Raw genomic sequence first — 20,364 nt, 5'->3', positions numbered from 1 at the left:
GCTCTTTCAAAACATTTTACTCTTTAATAAAATTTTGTGAATTTTATTTTGAAAATCTCTCAAATCCTCAGTTTGAGTTCAGATACGCCCGAAGGTGCACCCGAATCCCTCAAACCAAGGCTCTGATACCAACTTGTAACACCCAAAATTTTCAAACAAATTTTCACATTTTAAAAACACCTTATTTCATAATATTATAAAACTCATTGTTTCATACATCCGAACATAAGTCAAAATCCCAAGATCATAACATGTATAAAACTCCGCATGTGTGTGTACTGATCATGCCGGCGCCTTCCCGCGATCTTCACTAGTACCTGAAACACATAACACAAAACACTGTAAGCACAAAGCTTAGTGAGTTCCCCAAAATACCACACATAACACATACTAGCCACTCGAGGCTATAACTCTGCGGGCCCTTGGACCCTAACTCTGTGGACCCTCTGGTCCTAGCTCTGTGAACCTTTCGGTTCCAACTCTGATATACTCTAATATATACACGGCATAAATCACATAGAAATAATGCAATGCAACACCTCACATAAATAGCATACAACAACTCTGTCACATAACTCTAATTACCTACTCAAGGTAAAGTATAGTGAAAAGACTCACCACGATGTCTCGGTAAATAGCTGACTCGGAAGAAGTGTGATCTAGCCTCCGCCTAATCACATAAAGTAATACTCTCATAAATACAACTGTACTCAACCCTAAAAGTCAACAAGGTCATCGGTCAAACTTTGACCCGACTCGTCGAGTGCACTAGGGCGACTCGGCGAGTCTACACGTGTCCACTGACTCTCTTAGATCCTCTCTTGGCACGTCGAGTACTTCCCTTGACTCGACGAGTTCCACCTGGCATGAATCGCGGGGCCACCCCGACTCAACTCGCCGAGTCTCAAGAACAACTCGGCGAGTTCCAACTTGAACTCGGACTCCTGACCCTCCCTGACTCACCGAGTCATTCCCCCAACTCGACAAGTCCACTCACTGAGTGATTAACGGGCAACCTTCATACTACTCGCCGAGTCTGTTCTTTGCACTCGGCGAGTTCATGCCATGCACAACTCAAAACAACTTCTGAGGTCAGATCTGTTCCATACAATCATAGATCTGGCCTCCCCAAGCATGATAATCACGTAAAGTTCGGACCTTGACACACATATAACATCTAAATGGTCCAAAATGATGATTTAGCCCCAAAAATGACATTCTAAGCTCATGACTCCCACGATGACTCATAAAGCTCCAAGGGTTAAGGTCTCTGGACCCCCCTTGGGTCCAGATCCAGAACACAAACTCGAGAAGGGGCCAAATACTCCACTTAATCATCCTCTAAAAGGGTTAGAAAACCCTAACACTAAGAATCAACACCAAAACTGAAGAAGGTCCGAGAATAATACCTCAATACAATCTCTATGAGCTCAAAAACCACCAAAACCGCACCTCCTTCAGCTTCCTCTTGCCTTGAACACTTCCTTCTTGCAAAAATACCCACAAAAGTTCAAGATTGGCCTCTCCTTCCTCACAAGCACTCTAGATCACTTAGGGTTTCTCTCTGGGGGTTGATGGCCGCAAATGACGGCCATAAGGGCCTTTAAATAGGTCCCAAACCCGGAAAAATTAAGGTTTCATTAAACAGCGTGGACTCGCCGAGTCCACTCATGGACTCGCTGAGTCCGGTCATTAATCCGGATGAGAAATCGCGACCCTACTCGGCGAGTCTAAGCACCAACTCGCCGAGTCCCTCAACAAATTCCAAAATAAAATAATAAAATAATATACCTGGGAATCCGGATGTTACAGTTTTACTATGTGTAGGTGTGTGTGGTGGTATGTTATTAGTTGTATGTTTGTTGGGGGTTTTGGGTAGCCGGAGACCACAGAAGAGCCACCGCCGGCCGCCATGGTGTGGCTGTGTGTGTGTGTATTATTTAGTGTGTGTATTTTGGATAAAAGCCTTGTAATTGTAATTAGCATGAAATAATGAAAATAATAATAGTAACCACCACCGTAAGGTGGTGGCCGCCGCCGTGAGCCGCCATTGACCACCACTACCTGGGGTGGTAGTGGGTGGTGCCCCTCAAGCAAAACCCTAATGGACCTAGCAAGACCCTAATGGGCTTAAAGATTTATTTTGGGCCTATTGGGCCACGTTTGGGTGAGGAACCCTAATTAGGGTTTAGAAAACCCTAATTGTGAGTATTTGGGCCTTAGACTTATTGGACCCACTTTTGGGCCATTGAGATGGGATTATGTATTAAGCCCAATCACTCAATCTCATGTATATAGTAGAGCAAAGGACTTAATAGATTAAGTCCTTAATGGGTTAAGTAAGAAACACTTAACCCTAATCGTCATTTTATGTGAAACCCTAGTTTCACTTGGGCCTTGAGTTGGGCCTTTCGATTGGATTTTGGTAATTGGTTTATTAATGGGCCATCCAAGAATAACTAAATGGACTAGAGTAATTAGTTGGGCTTTAGGATAAGGCCCATATGAAGGATTGGGCCCAATTTGGAAAGTTGGGCCATATGTTGGGCTTTGATCCCTAATTGACTTTGGGCCTATGGATTGGGCCTTGGGCTTGGGTAAGCCAAGCTAGGGGTAATATAGTAATTATCCAAAGTATGCATTTATAGTTATGTGTTAGAACCCAATTAGTATTTGGGTGTTATTTTGGTGTTGACAGTTCGGGAATCTGTCATCCAACAGCTGGGGTTGAGTCTGCGGGACTTCAGCAGTGTGGGATTGTGTCTACGGGACTTCAACAGTGTGAGGTGAGTTTCCTTCCAGTAGGAACGGGTCTACGGCCACAATGTCGGCCCGTTTAGTTAGAAGTAGTTCCGGACTTCGGTCCGATGCAGTAGTTCAGTGTGCTTGATGTCTTTGTGATTCAAGCATGTCTTTGTGTTATGTGTTCTGGACTTCGGTCTGATGCAGTATGCAGTATATGTGTTTATGCTAGTAGTTATGATTATGTTATGCTATGTTCAGTCAGTTCCGAACTTCGGTCCGATGCAGAGGGCAAGGCCCTGGTTAGTTCCGGACTTCGGTCCGATGCAGTTTCCGGACTACGGTCCGATGCAGAGGGCAAGGCCCTGGTTAGTTCCGGACTTCGATCCGATGCAGTTTCCGGACTACGGTCCGATGCAGAGGGCAAGGCCCTGGTTAGTTCCGGACTTCGGTCCGATGCAGTTTCCGGACTTCGGTCCGATGCAGTGGGCAAGGCCCTAGTCAGTTCCAGACTTCGGTCCGATGCAGTGGGCAAGGCCCAGTATGTGCTTTATATGTTATTGTATGGTATGTGGTAGTTTGGGGGAGCCCACTAAGCTTCGTGCTTACTGTTTCAGTTTTGGTTTCAGGTACTTAGTTTTCAAAAGAGGAGCTCGGAAAGATTGCAGTGCACACACCATTTGTTCAGCCTGGGATGTTTATACTCTGATATACATGATAGTTGTTATATTATTCTGAGATACATTGTTGTGATTTTTCTATGACGAATGATGATTATGATTTTATTACTGATTTAAAACGAAACTTTCAGACTGTATTTTTGGGATGTCACAAAATTATTCTAACTTCTTTACAGCTCAATCTAAAGTCACCTCATAGGAATTCGACATTCAAAAAGCTTTTTAACTTGCCACCAAAGGAATTTCTCATCGGTGATTTTGTCATGCTCTCTCATAAGAAAATTAGCCCTTCAGGTATACTCGGACGGTTGGATTTGATTACGGACTGCACATCTACATGAACTGGTTACTTATTATAGTTTCCAATTTCATTTTTGAAGAGTAGACTCTTCCTATATTCAAGAACTGGTTACTTATTATAGTTTCCAAATTCATTTTTGAAGAGTAGACTCTTCCTATATTCAAGAACTGTTGAGTTTTATGCCAACTTATTGCGACACAAAACAAGGTTTTCATTGCAGCTGCTTTTTATTCTTTTATTTGTTCTTTTAGTGTATGATACAAAATTAGATGAGTTAGGTCAATGTTATGAACTATCATTGTTGGGTTTTATACCAATTGTAGCCTTATACTCCGAATTTTTTACATACAACGAAATTATGTTGTTTTTCCTTTTGTTTAATCCCAAAAAGAACTTAAATGAAAATGAAAAATGACAGATAATTCAACTAAAAAGACAACTTTTGACATTTCAGATTCTAGAGGACATTTGACAGTTTTCATATAGGTCGCACTTGTGTTCTCCATGTTAAAGTTTTTTTCCAACTCAAGAAAAAGGAGCATTTTGCCCCTTGATTAAAATAGACTTATATTTGGAGATATGTATAAATTGATACTAATACCCTTAATAAATGTTATGATAAACATACGACAGACAAACACAAGGGTATTGTCGTAACTTGAGTTAGAAACAGATTTACTTACAGAATTCTTGAAAAAACATTTATGTTATTTGCTAATGTCCAATGATTGTCAACACCAGTCTTTCGTAACTTAATCACCTTAGAAAGTTGAACAATAACATCAGAGGGGAGAGGAGTGTAAACATCATCTATGTCTGGAACTAAGAAAATCAATGGTTGCAATAAAAAATGCAAAAGAGCTTGAAGGAATAATTCTTTTTGAAATGCTATTATTATTATTTTTTATATATATAACCAATTGCAATGAGTCAAATGTAATTCCCACAAGTGTTTGAGGACCCTCCTACACCAATCATATTATTATTATTATTATTATTATTATTATTATTATTATTATTACAAATCAATAATAAAACATTAACTCAAAGAAAATATAAAAACTTGTAATTTTTTAGTAAAAAAACATGAACTTACTGGAACATCATTAACAAATCGACTGATAGCACTACAAGCTCCAACTATAGCACTAATTTGTATTGCATTCATTGATACATCAACAAGAAAGAAAATAGACAATTGACATTGGTTCCCAAACCTAAGAAGAGTAGAAATTAAAAAGATATAGTCTTGAAAGTACTCATATGTGACAAGGAAGGTCGTCCAACTAATAAAACGAAAAACATTGTTTACATAGAGGTCCTTGACCGATTATAGATATTAAAGCATTTCATTGTTTTATTCAATGTTACCAATAATGTTAATTCTATTTCTGTTACTTTTTTTTTAATTATTATGCTAACTTTTTATATTTTTATATATATTTTTTTATATGTTCCCCCGCGTTTTACGCGAGTCATAATCTAGTAAGTTTACTGAAAGACATTTTGCAACTTTATTTATAGGGTAAATCGCATGAAAACCTTATATTTTGTATTAACTTTTTTTTGAAAGAGACTGTATTTTTCTATATTTTCCGAAAAAACCCTCAATTTTATTTTTTTTTCCTTAAAAAAAACCTCAACCTTCTGGGTCTGAAAAAACCCTCTAACGTTGTTAGTTTTTACTTAAAATTCCTCACATTTAACAAGTTTTTTTGAAAAAAATGACTAAAAGGTCTAGATAAAAAAAATAAAAAAGTGCAAGGTCTTTAAAAAAAAAAAGAGTTGGGATTTAATAAAAAAAAAACACAAAATATAAAGTTTTTTACAGATTAACTCTTATTTATATATTAATAAGTTTATAGTTTTTCCAAAAATCTTAAATGATGAAAATGCAATGAAATTGCAGATAGTGGCGGAACAATTGTTTTGTTCTCTAGCTTCTCGTTAGTGATTATATAGCTGCCGTTCTAAAAGAAAAAAAAAAGTGGCTGAACAAAAATGGAAATTTATTATCGAAGTTTTGTTGGTGACACTTGTTACAAAAATCAAAACAATAATTAGTGACTCTTTTAGGTGGAAAGATTAAAAGACAAAATATTAAGTAAAAGATTAAGTAAAAGAGTAAATTATACTAATCTTCCTCGTGGTTTGGTTCAATCTGTAAGTTTCATCCCTGTATTTTATTTTTTACTCAATTATTTTCGGTTAGTTTAAAGCTGACATGTTTCGTATCTACCAAAAAGATTATAATGTCTTTATTGAATATTATTTTCTATCTTCTTTAAGTTTTTATTATTTATTTATTTATTTTATTTATTAATTTATGTAGATGGACCCACTAATATTGTCGCACTGCTCCCTTCTTTTTCATCACTCGACATCCCATTCAGCAAGCACGAGTAATATTCTCTCGTTATTACCGACACCAAATCAGATGAAACCAAACAAACGTAATTGAAATCACAAAATTTTCTGATATCAAACTACAAAATGAAACCAAAAACCTGAATCACAAACTTTTTTAGAATTTTCTTTTGAATTGAAGTTCAAAAGCCTAAAAATCAAATATAAAAATCCAAACCTCAAAATCAAATCAAATCTAAGAACTCACTCACATTTGCATTTAGTATAGAGCTTTTTTGTTAGTGTTTTTTCGAAGAAGAGAGGTTTAAGCTCTATTCAAATAAATTGGTGATGATAGCGAAATCCAGAAGATCAGAAGTATGGAGGGGATGATGCAGACGACGGTGTAAATCGAGTAGATTGGAGGTGTGGACGATGAAAACCGAGCAAATCAGAGGTGTGGATGAGACGATTCAGTTGGAGGCGAAAATCAAACAAATCAGATATGTGAACGACGACGACGGTCTGGTTATGGTGGCGGCGACAGTCAAGCTATGTTGGTTGATGTAGTTGTGTTTTAATGTGATTTAGGGTTTAAGATTGTAACACCCATAAAATTCAAGCCAGTTTAAAACTTTTAAAACATTTCCAAAACCATTAACCATTACAAAACTTGTTTTCAAAACGTACCATATCAGAGTATCCCAGAAACAAAGTCATAAAAAGTGAGGAGTTGTACGATCACGCATCCGCCTTGCCGCGATCCCCTGATGTACCTGAAACAATAAACTGAAACTGTAAGCCCGAAAGCTTAGTGAGTTCCCCCAAAATACTCATACCACAACAATACACATATAATCATAAACAGCATACTATGAGTCCAATCAACCATCGGGTTGGAATACCCTAGGCCCTCAACCATCCGGTTGGAATGCCAACATACTATGGGTCCAATCATCCTCGGGATGGAATACCCCAGACCCACAACCAACATGTTGGAATGCCCACATACTACGAGTCCAATCATCATCGGGATGGAATACTCACGACCCACAACCTACAGGTTGGAATGCCCAGGTCTATTGGCCTCCGCACAAAGCAGATAAACCTCAACCGTTAAACGAACATGTGCACATATAACAGATAATCACATAACAGTCTATAGACAATACTTGATCTAACGGATCATACCACATAGCACATGACATCATCCTATCTACCAGGATGTCGATCTAACAGATCATACCACATATCATATAATATTATCCTACCCTCTAGGATACCGGTCTAACATGTCATACCACATACCATATAATATTACCCTACCCTCTAGGATACCGTTCTAACAGATCATACTAGCATAACATAACCAGATAACAATCCAAAGGGTCGCCCTTAGTGCCTTAGACCCTTGAGTATAGTGAGGATAACTCACCTCGCAAGTAGCTCGGAAGGTAGTGTCAAACTCCTCCAGATGTAGCTCCAACTCCAACACCTATATTCACCAATGTCCTTTGCTATCAATATTCAATTTACCAAAATACCCTCAGAAGTCAATTGATCAACCCTTGGTCAAAGTCAACTGTCACGGTCAACAGTCCATGTTGACCTCAACTCGTCGAGTACCCTTAGCTACTCGCCGAGTTCCTTGCATAACTTGCCAACTCGCCGAGTCACTCGTCTGACACGCTGAGCCTAAGGCAATCTTCATCGGACTCGCCGAGTTGACCATGCAACTCGCCGAGTCCCTTCAGTCTTTCATCCATTCAGAAGCTTTTTAAGCCATGTCAAGGTTCCATATTGCAGATTCAGCTTCCCAAGGCATGTTTATCACGTAAAGTTGCAAACTTTACGTGCATGCAAGGCTCTAAAGTCTCATAATGACAAAACCAAGCTTGCAATGGAGTTTTACACTTAAGGAGGGGTTCATACTTGCCAAAGCTGATATCTTTATTGGCTTACAAATCAAAGAGAGTTCAAATCTGAAGTTACAACTTCAGATCTGAGCTCATACCCAAGAATAACTTCATAATATGCTACAAAAGCCCAAATCTTTAACCAAATGAGATCTAGAATGAAATGAGGTCAAGGTAACGACTTGATACCTTCCAAAAGATGCCAACTGAGGTAGATATCAGATCCCCACATGTTCCTTGGTTCTAGCCACTTGCTCTCCAAGCTCTCTCATACAAAGATCCTCCTTCCAAAGCTTGAAACACACAATAATGGAACACACTGAACTCTCAGGAGGCTGCAAGGAGCCCAAAGGAGGCTAATGATCCCTTAAATATGGTGCAAAACCCCAGAAATTAGGGTTTCATCCTCCAGCTCCTACTCGTCGGGTCCCTTCTTGGACTCGGCGAGTAGGTCACTTAAACACGTGGACCAACCCGTTGCTACTCGACGAGTCAGGGCACCCAACTCGTCGAGTAGACCTTGAAATCATGAAAATTTAACCATAAATCAATACTTTGAGAATCGGGGCGTTACAAAGATCTTATGAGATGAGAGAGGAAGAGAAATATAGATGGTGTGGGTAGGGATGGGGTGGGGTTTACTTTGTTTTTTTTTTAATTATAAAATATTAACAAGTAACATAAAATTTACAAAAATAATACATAAGGGCATTATAGTATTGTCAATTTATTAGGGAAGAAGCTTGCAAGTTTCATAATTACAAATATGACAAGTCGGATGAATTAAAACATAGGTATAAAACTAGCAATCTATGGCAAATCACATGGATGATTCGTAAAATTTACTCTAACTAAAATTAACCATTGTGAACAAGATTGTTAACAAAAATAACTAATTTTATTTTGTGTTCTAAAACAATAACCACGTTCTTAAGTAATTCCAAACCAAAAAAAAAATTTATAATAAAAAATTACATTTCATAGCTAGATTTTGCTTACTATATTCTAGTTATACAAAAGGAAAGTATTAATATTAATCGTTTTTCGTTTTGTGTGTACTATTTGGGGGACCAAAGTTGTCTACGTATGAAAGTATAGGGACCAAACCTGCAAATTTTCAATTAGGTAGGGACTATTTTGTAATTTTTTAAACATATTGACCGTTTCTGTAAAAAAATTACACAATGATATTTTCTGTAAAGTACGGAGACAATTTTTGTAATTTTTTCAAACATATGGACCGTTTCTGTATAAAAAATATACACAAGGACATTTTTTTTAAACTATGGAGACAATTTTTATAATTTATTTTCAAGACAAGAGTCAAACCTACCGACATAAAAAAAATATTATATCTATATATATATATATATATATATATATATATATATATATATATATATATATATATATATATATATATAAAGACGTTACAAAGACCTTTTTTGTAAATAAAGATAATCTACCGAAATCCAAAACTTTTACGGTAAAACTCCAAAAATGGTAGACATTACTGTTCGATTTGTACACATTTGATCACCGTTTTGTTTTTGTTTTTGTTTTTGTTTTTTTTTTTTGTCTATATTTGTCTTTTCAACTTGTTTAATTGTACACATTCAATCCTTATGGACGGCTACTCCAGGTAAACCGGAAAACATGACTTAATAGAGTAATATATTTCTCACTTGTACAAATTTAGTATTTAATATTTTTTTTATTGCAAAATAAGTCATTGTTGTTTTGTACACATTCAACACTTATGAACGGTTTTTTTCCTCACGACATCGTGCATAGGACAATCATTAACAATCTTTATGTGTGAACGTTTTTTTTATAAAATCGTAAATAAAAATATATTACTTTTTAACGGGAGTAATTAAACGAAAGTTGTAGTAGACTTAAATATGAACGCGTTGATATAAAGATTGTTAAAATCTGAGATCGTATGAAGAAATTACTACGTTAAGAACACTAGACCTAAACCAAACCACAAAACCTAAGAAACCAAATAGCAGAGGTCGCAGTGCCTATAAGCATCAACAACCCCAAACACCTCATTAATGATTGTCCCACATAGGATGTCGTGAGAAAACCTAAAGAAACCAGTGATAAATATTGAATATGTATAAAAATAACAAATGACTTATTTTGCAACAAAAAATATATTAATGACTAAATGCACAGAAAAATATTAAGAACTAAATATTTACAAAATAATACATATATTACCGTCATTTTTTTCCTGAAGTGGTTGGTCATAGGGACTGAATGTATCAGTTAAACAAGTTGAAAGAGACAAATATAGACGAAAAAAACTTAATAACAAAATATACAAATCAAAAAAATATATTAACCGCCATTGTCCATTATCCTAGTTCATTATTATTATTATTATTATTATTATTATTATTATTATTATCATCATAAAGAGTAATATTCTTTAATTTCAATAAGAATCCATTTATGACAAATGGTCATCGATCCAAAAAAAAAAAAAACTTAGCTTGATTTTTGTTGACAACCTTACGAAATTCTCCCAAAAAAGAATTCCTATAATCAGGAGCGTTTAGCGGACGAAATTCTTAAAGCAAGCGGTTTTTATTCGCATATAAATACCAATTTGGTAATGCATTGCATTGCTCTCAAGCTGGTGGCATAAAAAGCGTCCGTGATGTGTTCGATAATATGAAGAGAAGGATGGTTTCTTGGACTGGTTTTTTGGACTGCATTATTATCCGCGTGTATACTTAAATTGGCTTCGCCAAGGAAACTCTGATGCTGTTCCTGGGTATGCACCGAGTTGGTGTCATAGCTAATCAGTTTCTCTACTGGAACGCTTTGACGCCATGTACAAGCTTGAAGTCTCTACATCGTGGGATTCACCAATTTGGAGGAACCATCATCAACCCCATTATCTCAGTTTTTTTAGAGAAGGGTTTCTCGGAGATCACCAATGAGACTGTTGGAAAATCACTACATGCTTTTTGTATAAAGAATTACCTCCGTCTAAGCATATTCCATACAAATACGTTGATCAATATGTACTCAAAACATGGCAAATTCGAAGCCGCTCGCTACGTGTTCGATGAAATGCCTCAGAGAAACGAAGCTACATGGAATACCATGATCTCTGCTTTAGTTCGAGTTTCATTGTACTCAGACGCCTTTCTTTTGTTAAGTCAAATGCGTGCTCAAGGATTTGAGACAAGTGGCTTCGTTATTGCTAGTTTATTAACCGGATGCACTGGTTCAGGCTTTATGCTACATCACGGATTTCAAATCCATGGTTTAATTCTGAAAAACGGTTTATTATATAATGTGTATGCAGGAACAGCCCTTCTAAACTTTTATACTTCATATGGATTCCATTCCAGTGCTCATAGTCTCTTTGACAAGATGCCAGAAAAGAACGTGGTATCTTGGACTTCATTGATGGTTGGCTACTCTGATAATGGAAATCCCATGGAGGTCATAAACTTATACCACAAAATGAAGCATGAAGATGTCAAATGTAACCAGAACACATTCACCACTGTGATTACTTCTTGTGGGTGTTTGGAAAACGAGTCATTGGGTCTTCAAGTTCTTGGACATGTCATAAAATGTGGATTCGAATATGATCTTTCAGTGTCCAATTCTCTTATATCCATGTTTGGTAATATTGGTAGCATACAAGACGCCTGCTATGTGTTCAATCAAATGATTACACGTGACACTATTTCATGGAATTCCATGATTTCTGCATATGCACGCAATCATTCATTCAAAGATTCCTTTCAATGCTTTAAGTTCATGCGTCATCTCCGTGAAGATCTTGATCCAATTACACTTTCTGCACTGTTATCAGTATGTAGCTCCATGGACAATCTCCTCTATGGTGCTGCTGTTCATGGTTTGGTCCACAAACTAGGGTTTGATATAAACTTATCTCTATGCAATACCCTTTTGCTTTTTTATTCAGAAACCGGAAAGCTCAAGGACATGGTAAAGTTATTTGAAGAGATGCCAGATAAGGATTTAATCTCATGGAATACAATAATATCTGGTTATATTCAAGAAGGGGTGCACCTTGATGCCTTGAAAGTGTTTGTTAAAATGCTTCAGAGACAAAGACCTGTAAATCATGTGACTTTTTCTAGCGCATTATCTGCTTGTTCAAGCCATAAATTTTTAGCAGAAGCCCGAATCCTTCATGCACTTGTATTCACATCTGGTTTCCATGGAAACCTAATTGTTGGAAATGCTTTAGTCACAATGTATGGAAAGCAAAAGATGATGTGGCAAGCTGAAAAAGTCTTTGAAAGAATGCCCGAAAAAGACTTGGTGACGTGGAACACTCTGATTGGAGGATACACCGAATGTGAACAACCAAATCAAACAATCAAAGCTTTTAACTTTATGAGAAAACAAAACGAACCCATTAACTACATAACCTTGATTCAAGTTCTTAGTTCTTGTGTTACCCCAAATCAACTTTTCAGCCATGGGAAACCGTTACATGGGTATGTGATTCTTTCTGGTTTTGATTCGGATGATTATGTGAAAAATTCCCTTATTACAATGTATGGAAAGTGTAATGATTTGGATTCAAGTACACGTATTTTTAATGGATTTGTTAACAAAGATTTCGTTTCTTGGAATGCGTTTCTTGCTGCAAATGCTCATGGACATGGAGAAGACGTTTTAAAAAGATTCTCAGAGATGAAGAAAAATGGAATCCATTTGGATCAGTTTACTTTCTCTTCGGCTCTTTCTGCTGCTTCTAACTTGTCTGCTCTTGAAGAAGGTCAACAGATTCACGGTTTGACTTTTAAATCCGGGTTTGACTCGCATCAATATGTTACGACAGCTGTCACGGATATGTATGGAAAATGTGGCGAGATTAATGAAGTGATGGAAATGCTTCCGGAAGCAAAGATTCGAGCAATAGTGTTATGGAATATTCTAATATCATCATTTGCAAGACAAGGATTGTTTCAGGAAGCAATTGAAGCTTTTCATGAAATGGTGAAAATGGGATTTAAGCCTGATCATGTCACTTTTGTTTCTTTGTTATCAGCATGTAGTCATGGAGGTTTAGTGAACGAAGGTCTTGAATATTATTCCTTAATGACAACGAAATTTGGAGTTCCTATTGGTATAGAACATTGTGTTTGTATAATCGATCTTCTTGGAAGATCCGGGAAGCTTCTAGAAGCTGAAAATTTCATCAAGAAAATGCCGGTCCCACCAAATGACTTTGTGTGGCGAAGCTTGTTAGCTGCTTGTAGAATCCATGGAAATTTAGAATTGGGAAAACAAGCGTTAAAACATCTTCTTGAATCAAATCCATTAGATGATTCGGCTTTTGTTCTTTACTCAAATGTATGTGCAAGTATTGGGAAATGGGACTTTGTTCATGATGTTAGATCAGAAATGGAATTTGGAAATGTTAAGAAGAAACCCGCGTGTAGTTGGATTAAGATGAAAAGAAAGGTGAGTTCTTTTGCGATAGGGGATAAATCGCACCCTGAAAGTGGAAAGATATATGGAAAACTAGATGAGATTAAGAAAATGGTTAAAGAAAGTGGTTATGTTTGTGATATGAAGTTTGCATTGCAAGATATTGATGAAGAACAAAAGGAGGATCAATTATGGAAGCATAGTGAGAGGTTGGCACTTGCATATGGATTGATTAGTACGCCGGAAGGTTCGGATTTGCAGATATTTAAGAATCTTCGTGTTTGTGGTGATTGTCATGAGGTGTTTAAGTTTGTAAGTGAGATTGTGAGGCGGAAAATTATACTTAGAGATCCTTTTAGGTTTCATCATTTTAGAGATGGGAAGTGTTCTTGTGGTGACTATTGGTAGTAAATTGTGTTCAAAATATTATAAATTATCGTTCACAAATGTGAAATATATCAAAATGTTGACAGAATCTGGGATCTCGATGTTGGGAATAATGGCCATTGTAAGGTATTCATCTGGTTATCCCTTGATGCCCAAGAAAAATATGCAGCAGGAGAAACATGAGAAACAAAGGAATAATAAGGAGAGACTTGCTAACCAAAGAATTTATTGTTGGAAATCTCAACTTGAATTTACCAAAACATAGTCCTTATTTATACTAATCATAACTGAACTCTAAACAAACGTAAAAACTTAATAAAAGGAATGTTTCCTAAAATACCCGTGGTACTAAATCCGTCCCAAAATTCCAAATTAATCCTACAACCATTATGTATTAGATGAACATGTAAGATTTTTCTCAAAGACACACACACATGCATTGTATCGAGATTTGTGACTTATGTTATGTCAAAATGTGTAAATTCATAATATGGTTTAACTTAGACATTTAATGTACTTCATTTAATCAGATTTGACACGCACATACGGGTCATGTCGTACCTAACACGGCCGTGTCTCACCATTTTTGTGCCAAAACTAATCACATGTTTAGGTACTTTGTGAAACTTACGTGACCCCATAAGGTCATCACACGACCCCGAAATCCTCATTTTGCTTATTTAAGCAATGTACTTCATCTTCCAATTTCCAATGGCTATAACTGCTTCATACTGACTCAGATGTTTTTATATAATTGTATTCATGGACTCTTATTAGAGTCGCAACTTTCGTATAGGTTATTTTTTCTAAAAAACTCCACATTGATACTTCCATTTCCAAAATCTAGAGCGAGGTACACTTCTGTCGTCGAAGGAAAGAAAAGACTGAAACCACCAATTCGATATCCCGATTTCAGCTTCCCGTTTCCGTTTCAGTTTTCCATCTCAAACTGAAGAAGACTAAAAGATTTAACAATCGGGTCGCTGGAGAAAATTAAAAAATTAAAGAATTAACAGTAGATATATGGTTTGTTAATTGGCCAGTTTCCCAAAAACCTTGTGCACTTGGTCCAATTTCAAGACTATAAAATCATTTTGGCAATGATGTTACCAAGGCTCAGATCATATTAATGATAATGTCATCAAACTTGTACCCCTGACATGCAATACTTGTATACGATGCATCAATATGATTAGTTATATCGATGAAATACCCTGATAACTATCATTTATAATCATTTAGACCTATGATGACGTACATTGTCTCACCAACTTACTCGGTCTCATCATTTTCCATAGCTAAAAGTTTTGCAACTTAATTTGTATGAATAAATAAATCCTATAATATTTTGGAGATGTTGTTCGGAAATTATGCAAAAATGTATTTCTAGAGTGCTTAGAAATTATAATTATGATTACAAAGGAAAAAAGAAAACAAACAAAAATGTAGAAAACATTAAAGAGTAAATTACTGAAATGTCTTGTGATTTGGTCAATATTACGTTTTTGGTCCTTAAATCCAACTGGTATTTTTCTTTCAACGTTTTTCGTTTTTAGTTATGTCTGTAGTAAAATACTATTTTCCCCTTACTAAATATTATTAAATATTCATTTATTGTTTATTTACCCCAAACATAAATAAAAACCTAAAGATAGTTGGGGCTGGCTTTGACACGTTTTTTCTCAAAACATATTCACTCAATTTTCTATGATTCTCATTTCTCTGATACAACTGCCGGAAAATGTTGTGACGTATTTATACCAAACTTGCCTTTTAAGTTTTTATGTTTTGGGATTTGATAAAAAATTTAAGAATTATCATTGAAGGGCATCAACTGTTCTTCTCATTCCGTTCCAACTTCGTATTAGATTGTTTATAAATATTACATAGTCACCTGGCTATAAATGTTATAATTACAAAACAAATGGCATTTAAACCGTAGAAGAGTTCTGTAAACTTATAAGAAGAAAAGGATAATATATACAATATGAATAAAATAATTATTCTTTGTTTACATAACCATATCTGTTTTCCACCCAATTTGTGGCTCATCTATGCTCTAGGTTTCCAACACTTCGGAACCTACCCACCACAAGAACACATGACCTCCTGGAAAATATGTTCGTCTTCTAAAGTTAAGGATTATGCGATTTACTGTTAAACCGCCGGTCAAAATGCTATTAAAAAAAATGGTGTTTAGGTACCATTTGGACGAATCGAATATATTGTGGGGTTTGTTTGATAAATGTTGATTGATTGAGTCAAGATTTGATTGGGTTGATTAAGCCATGCCCAAAATCTTCTAATTGTGAATTTGAGACCCAACATTTTCCTCTTACCGGACTCAATAAATGGCATATCAAACAACCCTTACACTTAAAACACTTGGTAAAGAAAAATGTTGTGAAATATTAAGGCAAGAAGCTCTCGTAGCTCAGTTGGTTAGAGCACCCGTTTAGTAAGCGGGAGGTCTTGAGTTCGACTCTCAACGAGAGCAAAATTGTCTCTTTTTTTTAATTCTTATTTTCAAAGCCTTATCTTTTTCCCCACACAACCTGTGGCTCATATATATATGCTCAAGAATTGAATTGAATGATAATTAAGACATAAACAAACATTCTTAAATACCTGCAGAGCCTCAAAACATATGCAAGAGTCAGCATCCTTACGTTTCTTTTGAAGTGACAATGCTAAGTTTCATTTCACAGTAAGCATAAAGTGTCATATGAAGCTAAAAATTAAAAACCATGAAACAAATGCATCCATATCATCTAATTACTTATTATAAAAAAAATGTTGTATCCCAAATAGTAAAGCAAGAAGCTCTCATAGCTCAGTTGGTTAGAGCACCCGTTTAGTAAGCGGGAGGTCTTGAGTTCGACTCTCAATGAGAGCAAATTGTCTTTTTTTCTTTTCTTTTCTTTTCTTTTTTCAAAACCATATACTATATATTTTTTATCACCAGATACTTCTTTCACATGAACATATGGCCATTATTACTGAGGAGACGAAAGAAGAAGATGAAGGAAGAAGATAAAAACAGGGAAGAACATACTAACAAATACCTTATTTAAGTCCACATAGGAAATCTTGAAAAGAGAACACAAGGAAAAGACCAAAATGCCCTAGTGTGCAAGGCACGTCCAAGCCAAAACGTTATGAAACGGTGAAATACAGGACCAAAAGGAAGAAAAGTTTCCTTTTTGGACCAAAACCATAAATTAAATAAAGCACAGGAACCAAATGTAATTTACTCCATATCTAATTACTAGAAAAATTGTTGTAATATAGTAAAGCAAAAAGCTCTCGTAGCTCAGTTGGTTAGAGCACCCGTTTAGTAAGCGGGAGGTCTTGAGTTCGACTCTCAACGAGAGCAAATTGTCTTTTTTTTTTTTTTACAAAACCTTATCAATTTCCCATACAACCTGTGGCTCATATTTGCTCAAGATTACAACACTTTTGAACCCATTATACAACCACAAGAACATTAGACATCAACGAGAATGGTGAAACCCAAAAGGACCTCAGTATGAGTTTTCACATTCTAAGTTGCTACTGAACTTGAAAACCAAATGATAATCACCACTTAATACAAAGAACCTTGAATTCTTGCAACTAAAATGGTGGAACCTAAAAAGATATCATCTAAAGCTAGAGCTACAAAACCATGGAACACTTGTACCAAATCTAATTAATATTTAATAGAATGAATGTTGTGAAATAGTAAGGCAAGAAGCTCTCGTAGCTCAGTTGGTTAGAGCACCCGTTTAGTAAGCGGGAGGTCTTGAGTTCGACTCTCAACGAGAGCAAATTGTCTTTTTTTTTTTTTTTTTTTGCTTTTTCTTTTTTTACAAAACCATATGTGGTTTACAACACAATCGGTAGCTCATATATGCTTAAACTTCTAAAACATTTGACCATGGCTTCCTAATGGTTGTAATGTTTGAGGATAGGACTTAAGTGGATTCATTTAAAGCATTCGATTCAGGAAGATGTTAAAATCCATGTAATTGCCATATGGTGGAGCAAGTGTCTACTTGATGAAAGATTTGGTCTCAAAACATAAAAGTGGTCCATTTTACAGAATTCAATCAGCAGCATTACCCTAGAGCCAAAAGGGGTTCTAGGTTACCTATGGATATAATCAAATATATTAACTATTAAGATTTAAGATGCCTACTTAATCATAGCAATAAAAACATGTTTGAACAACAAGCACATATACATACTCTTGTAATCACATCAATTACAATGATATAACTGATATGGTCAAGAGATGATATCTGAATTGTAAATCTTCTTAGTTTCCATCATCTACACAATAATATATTTAGTTTGAAAGTGTTCATAGGTGGAATATACAGCTCTACATCCAACTAAGATATGCAATCAAAAGGAAAATTCTCGATCAAAAACCAACCCTAAATCCTTAACCAACAATAAACCCTAAATCCAGGACTATATGAAAAATAGTGATCAGTGATAAACCCTAAATTCAAAACTGAACAACTGGGAGATGGTGGCCGACAAATATAGCAGAAAACTTTGGATCGAAAATGCTTGAAAGATGCGCGATCGGTTCCTCTAAGTAAATAAATTGTATATGCATTCAAACATTACATACCTGTGGATCAAATCAAGATTTCATGTGAAGTAAAATTGTATGAACGATCAGCGTAGTGTTTCTGAATCAGAATTGCTTGGATCAAGAGATTTGTAATTCATAGAAAAAGTAGGGAGACAATTTCCTTGTGGCGTTGGAGGGAAAAAGCAACAGGGGACGAACCGACGAAGTATTGTTGTTTAAATATTATTTTCTTTTTCCATAAAGCTAATTGGTAACAGGAAACCTTCTTGGTCTTTACACTTGAATCATTCCCAATGTCTTAATCCACCATTACACAGTTTTTGAAAGGAATAATAAAAATAATCATAAAGTTTAATTTATTTTAAAAAAATAACATATTTCTCTTTGAATACTATATTCTGAAATAATAATGTTGGTTTTGAAGTCTGTGAGATTTGACATAACGACAATCTAAAATATGACATGTTTAGAATTATATTCATTCACATTGTTCCCGACCGATAAGAAACGATACAAAGTTTGTAAAACTGACATCAGATTATTACGGACGATAGTTCTAGACTACAGTCCTTTCGTGACTTATTTAATGTTGATTTCATTTCTGTTAACAACGTCATTCTCTCAATAAAATTATGGCAATCTTACTTTTACTCTTATTACATTTGGATTCATTGAAAATATTCGTCAAAATGACAACGTATAATGGTTTTATATTGTAGTTTACTTTGTTATTTATAAGTTTTTTTTTAGTTTTGTCTATGAACCCGAAATAGTTCGTCGTATTCCATATCGATTCGTTGTATTCCAGACATAAATATGTGTTTCGATTTGATGTGTGTATGCTTGAAAGACATTTTATTTGAGTATTATACTTGACATTAACATATATGTGTGGCCTTTTCTATTAAAACATGTTAGGAATACTAAAAGAATGAATCTAAAAAACTCATTGATTAGCGGGACGAAATCTAAAAAAGTCGTCATGTCAAAGTTGTTTTTTTATTCCATGTATACTTACAATTGGCTTATGGTGCATTTTAAGCAATCCACACATCTCTTGCAAAAGACATAGGGTATCGTGGTATTTTGGCCTCAAGTAACCAAATACATATAGACCAAGTGTGCATATGAAAAGTAATGTATCTAGTTACTGTTTAGGTTTTAGCTTTAAAGAATGTTTCATAATGTATAGCATTTCGTTATTATTTATGGTTTAGGGTTTATGTTGTCTATTATAATGTATTTGGTTAAATGTATATGAAAATATTCCCTTATTTATTTATGATGTTATGTATTTTCCTAAAACAATTAGTATGTGTTACGTACGTTGCATATTGTATTGTATTTTGTTTTATGTTATTGTAATGCATTTGGTTATCTCACTCTAGATTTATTATTTAAAAATATAGTATTCGGATGCTTAGGTTTGGATTTACCACAATCACAAAACAAAACAAAACAAATAGTTATTTTGCCAAAATGGCATATTTTTTAATAATGTGGTTATTTTGCCAAAATGTGGTAGTCTGCAATACAAAATGGCATATTTTTTAATAATGTGGTTATTTTGCCAAAATGAGATAAATATTGTCATTTAAGGTAACTACCTCATTTATAATAGTTAGTTTAATATATATTTTTTTTGAATCGGAAATATATTAAAAAAACTCTCACACAACTAGCGATTTGCTAGAGGTGGAGACAAGGTACAAGAAGTATAAGTAAAGAAACATCTTATAATATATAAAGACAATAATTACTGTGATTCTAGCTTTTTTTTCCTCCGTGATCTTGACTTTTTCTTGTGAATTGCAATTGGGTCATTACCCAATGTAGAAATTCACTCCTTGACGGATTCCCTTGAAAAACAACAACCAAGTAATAAAAAACATTCATGTTAATCTATACAAAAATCCTCTCCTGCAAGAAGGTTTATTTGACACTCTTAAACTTTGCCTGCCA

At 35.2% G+C, this 20,364-nt stretch overlaps 1 protein-coding gene, 1 long non-coding RNA gene and 4 other non-coding genes across 6 annotated transcripts; 5 read left to right on the top strand and 1 right to left on the bottom strand.

The window, feature by feature from the left end:
• Positions 1-237: 237 nt before the first annotated feature.
• Positions 238-18,662, bottom strand: LOC145126305 (uncharacterized). Its single transcript, XR_013716393.1, has 3 exons — positions 18,439-18,662; positions 6,760-6,845; positions 238-317 (listed from the first exon to the last, which is right to left on the bottom strand). It is a non-coding gene; the product is annotated as an uncharacterized LOC145126305 (long non-coding RNA).
• LOC145123402 (Tetratricopeptide repeat (TPR)-like superfamily protein) lies at positions 10,542-13,994 on the top strand. Its single transcript, XM_079058614.1, has one exon. The coding sequence runs from the start codon at positions 10,761-10,763 to the stop codon at positions 13,833-13,835; it is 3,075 nt and encodes a 1,024-aa protein (XP_078914740.1). The 5' UTR covers positions 10,542-10,760; the 3' UTR covers positions 13,836-13,994.
• TRNAT-AGU (transfer RNA threonine (anticodon AGU)) lies at positions 16,238-16,311 on the top strand. The gene has a single exon. It is a non-coding gene; the product is annotated as a tRNA-Thr (tRNA).
• TRNAT-AGU (transfer RNA threonine (anticodon AGU)) lies at positions 16,637-16,710 on the top strand. Its single transcript has one exon. It is a non-coding gene; the product is annotated as a tRNA-Thr (tRNA).
• Positions 17,117-17,190, top strand: TRNAT-AGU (transfer RNA threonine (anticodon AGU)). Its single transcript has one exon. It is a non-coding gene; the product is annotated as a tRNA-Thr (tRNA).
• On the top strand, positions 17,550-17,623 carry TRNAT-AGU (transfer RNA threonine (anticodon AGU)). Its single transcript has one exon. It is a non-coding gene; the product is annotated as a tRNA-Thr (tRNA).
• Positions 18,663-20,364: the final 1,702 nt, after the last annotated feature.

This window comes from Lactuca virosa, chromosome 7 (assembly GCF_052849685.1).
Source record: "Lactuca virosa cultivar CGN04683 chromosome 7, Lactuca_virosa_CGN04683_v6, whole genome shotgun sequence".
Taxonomy (NCBI): domain Eukaryota; kingdom Viridiplantae; phylum Streptophyta; class Magnoliopsida; order Asterales; family Asteraceae; genus Lactuca; species Lactuca virosa.
The sequence above is the reverse complement of the archived record's forward strand: the minus strand, read 5'-3'. Positions and strand labels throughout refer to the sequence as shown.